This window comes from Pipistrellus kuhlii, unplaced genomic scaffold (assembly GCF_014108245.1).
Source record: "Pipistrellus kuhlii isolate mPipKuh1 unplaced genomic scaffold, mPipKuh1.p scaffold_m20_p_9, whole genome shotgun sequence".
In the NCBI taxonomy this organism is placed as follows: Eukaryota; Metazoa; Chordata; class Mammalia; order Chiroptera; family Vespertilionidae; genus Pipistrellus; species Pipistrellus kuhlii.
Window position 1 is genome coordinate 31,057,628 of NW_023425595.1, and position 2,259 is coordinate 31,059,886.

At 33.9% G+C, this 2,259-nt stretch overlaps 1 protein-coding gene across 1 annotated transcript; it reads right to left on the reverse strand.

Moving 5' to 3' along the window:
* Positions 1 to 552: 552 nt before the first annotated feature.
* On the reverse strand, positions 553 to 1,554 carry LOC118713226 (olfactory receptor 52A5-like). Its single transcript, XM_036427631.1, has one exon. The coding sequence runs from the start codon at positions 1,552 to 1,554 to the stop codon at positions 553 to 555; it is 1,002 nt and encodes a 333-aa protein (XP_036283524.1).
* Positions 1,555 to 2,259: the final 705 nt, after the last annotated feature.

Below are 2,259 nucleotides of genomic sequence, written 5' to 3' on the forward strand. Positions count from 1 at the left end.
GTCTTAAATTCAAAATCCAATTTATACCTCAATTACATGATAATTTCAATTTTATGTTTTTTAATATGTATGCAAATATTTTGTGGAAAACAAGTAATTATAGATACATTTTAATGCATAAATTGTAAATCTACATATTATATAATAGATCATTAAAAATAAAGATTTTAGAGTCTTAATGATAAAGATTATAATGAGCATGATCATAAACAATTATACTACATATAATTTTATTTCATGTACACGACATTTTAATGTTTTATACTATTTTCTAAGCAGTGGCATCAATATCACTTGATATTTTTAAACAGAGGCTAAAGTAGTAACATTTAGTTGTGCATTTACAGAATGTACTTTACTAAAAGCTGATTTAACTACAAACATGTATTCATAATTTATTTTTTTGTCACTTGTCAGCAAATATATGTTCCAAAAATTCCAAATTTATAACAAAAGAAATTATTTTAGTAATCATAGCTTTACTACCTCTAATACAAACCTAGAACTTTATATTTTAACATACAATGCTAAAGCACAGACTCTCACTAAAAGCTAGTGTTTCTCATGTGAAACTTTTTTATTTGATAAAAGATTAATAAGAAATCCAGAGACATCGTTAGAATGAAAAATGTGGGACACTCGGTCTTTAATCTGTTTGGTCTTCACACCATACACAATAGGATTGAGCAATGGTGGGACAAGCAAGTAAAGGTTAGACAGAAGAATATGAATGTAAGGTGGAATGTGGAAGCCAAATCTGTGTGTGAAAAAGGAGAAAAAAGCCAGGAGATAAAACTCAAGAAAGACACAAATGTGAGCAATGCAGGTGTTAAAGGCTTTGAGCCTGGCTTCCTTCTGGGGCAGACTGAAGACAGTTATAAATATTTTAATGTAGGATAGTGTAATGAATATTATATCAAAGCCAAGTATACTGAAAGCCACAAACAGACCATAGATCTTGTTAATTCTAATATCTTCTGCTGCCAATTTCACGATGGCCATGTGCTCACAGTATGAATGGGAGACCACAGTGGTCCAGTAATACTTCAATCTGCATTTGATGAGGATGAGACATGGAGCCACAAGAAGGACTCCTCTGAGTGTCACCCCAACCCCAATCTGAGTGAGAAGTTGGTGGGTAAAAATGGTTGCATGTCTCAGAGGATTACAGATTGCCACATAGCGGTCCAGGGCCATGGCCAACAGAATACCTGACTCAATGCATTGGAAGGTGTGAATAAGCCACATCTGCAAGAGACAGGCATCAAAGTGTATCTTTGGCAGATGAAACCAGAATATTCCTAGCATTTTGGGCAGGATGCAGGTGCTGAGAGCAATGTCTGTGGCTCCAAGCATTGCCAGGAGGAGATACATGGGCTCGTGGAGGCTGCGCTCAAATTTGATGACGACCAGGATCAGAGAATTCCCAAACAGAGCGATGACGTACACGGCACAGAAAGGGATGCCAATCCAGCACTGAACCGACTCCAGACCAGGGATCCCCACCAGTGTCAGCACCGAGGGCATGAAGACTGTGCTATTGAGCTTGAACATGATGACTTAGAACTCCTTCTGATTCAAGGCAGTGTGGGTTGAGTATCTCTCTTCTGTTTTCTGTTAAACCTAGATTTCTGCAAAATCTGAAATTTTTACTTAATAGAATAAGAGCCAAAAATTAAAATGTGCTAAGGTTGTTTATTAGGAAAGTGATTCTATTATCATAATTAGATCAATTAATAATATCTAAATTTTCATATGTATACAAAAACTGATATTGTTCAATATTATTTTGGTAGATAAATAAGAAAACAATAAAAAGCAAAAACATAGAATGTCAAATATACTCTGCAATATTAAATAGGTAATTATTTGTTCAGTTTATAATTTCTGATCAAAATAAAAGTTTTTAATATATTTTTACAAGCACCTTTGGATTCTACCATATTAAACCACTAAGTTGCCTGTGTGTTGCCTTTATTTGGCTATGAAAGTGGTAGTTTATTATCCAAATACACATTTGCTGGCAGTTCTCATATTTAAGCATTAGTACAATTCCTTGAGTGTTTACTTTTCTCTGACATATTGAAATTAGGCACACAACTAATACAAATTAAGGTCAATATGCTTTTATTAGGTATCTTCTATAGATGGGGCTTTATGCAGGGTCTGAATAAACAAACAAAGCTATAGAACTTTCCAGAAAATGAGTCTTAACTCATTTGACTATTTTTGCACTTCAATTTTACATGAGAATATTTG

What these genes read in the sequence shown, in the direction of transcription:
- LOC118713226 (XM_036427631.1), bottom strand. Translation starts at nt 1,554, where the DNA reads ATGTTCAAGCTCAATAGCACAGTCTTCATGCCCTCGGTGCTGACACTG.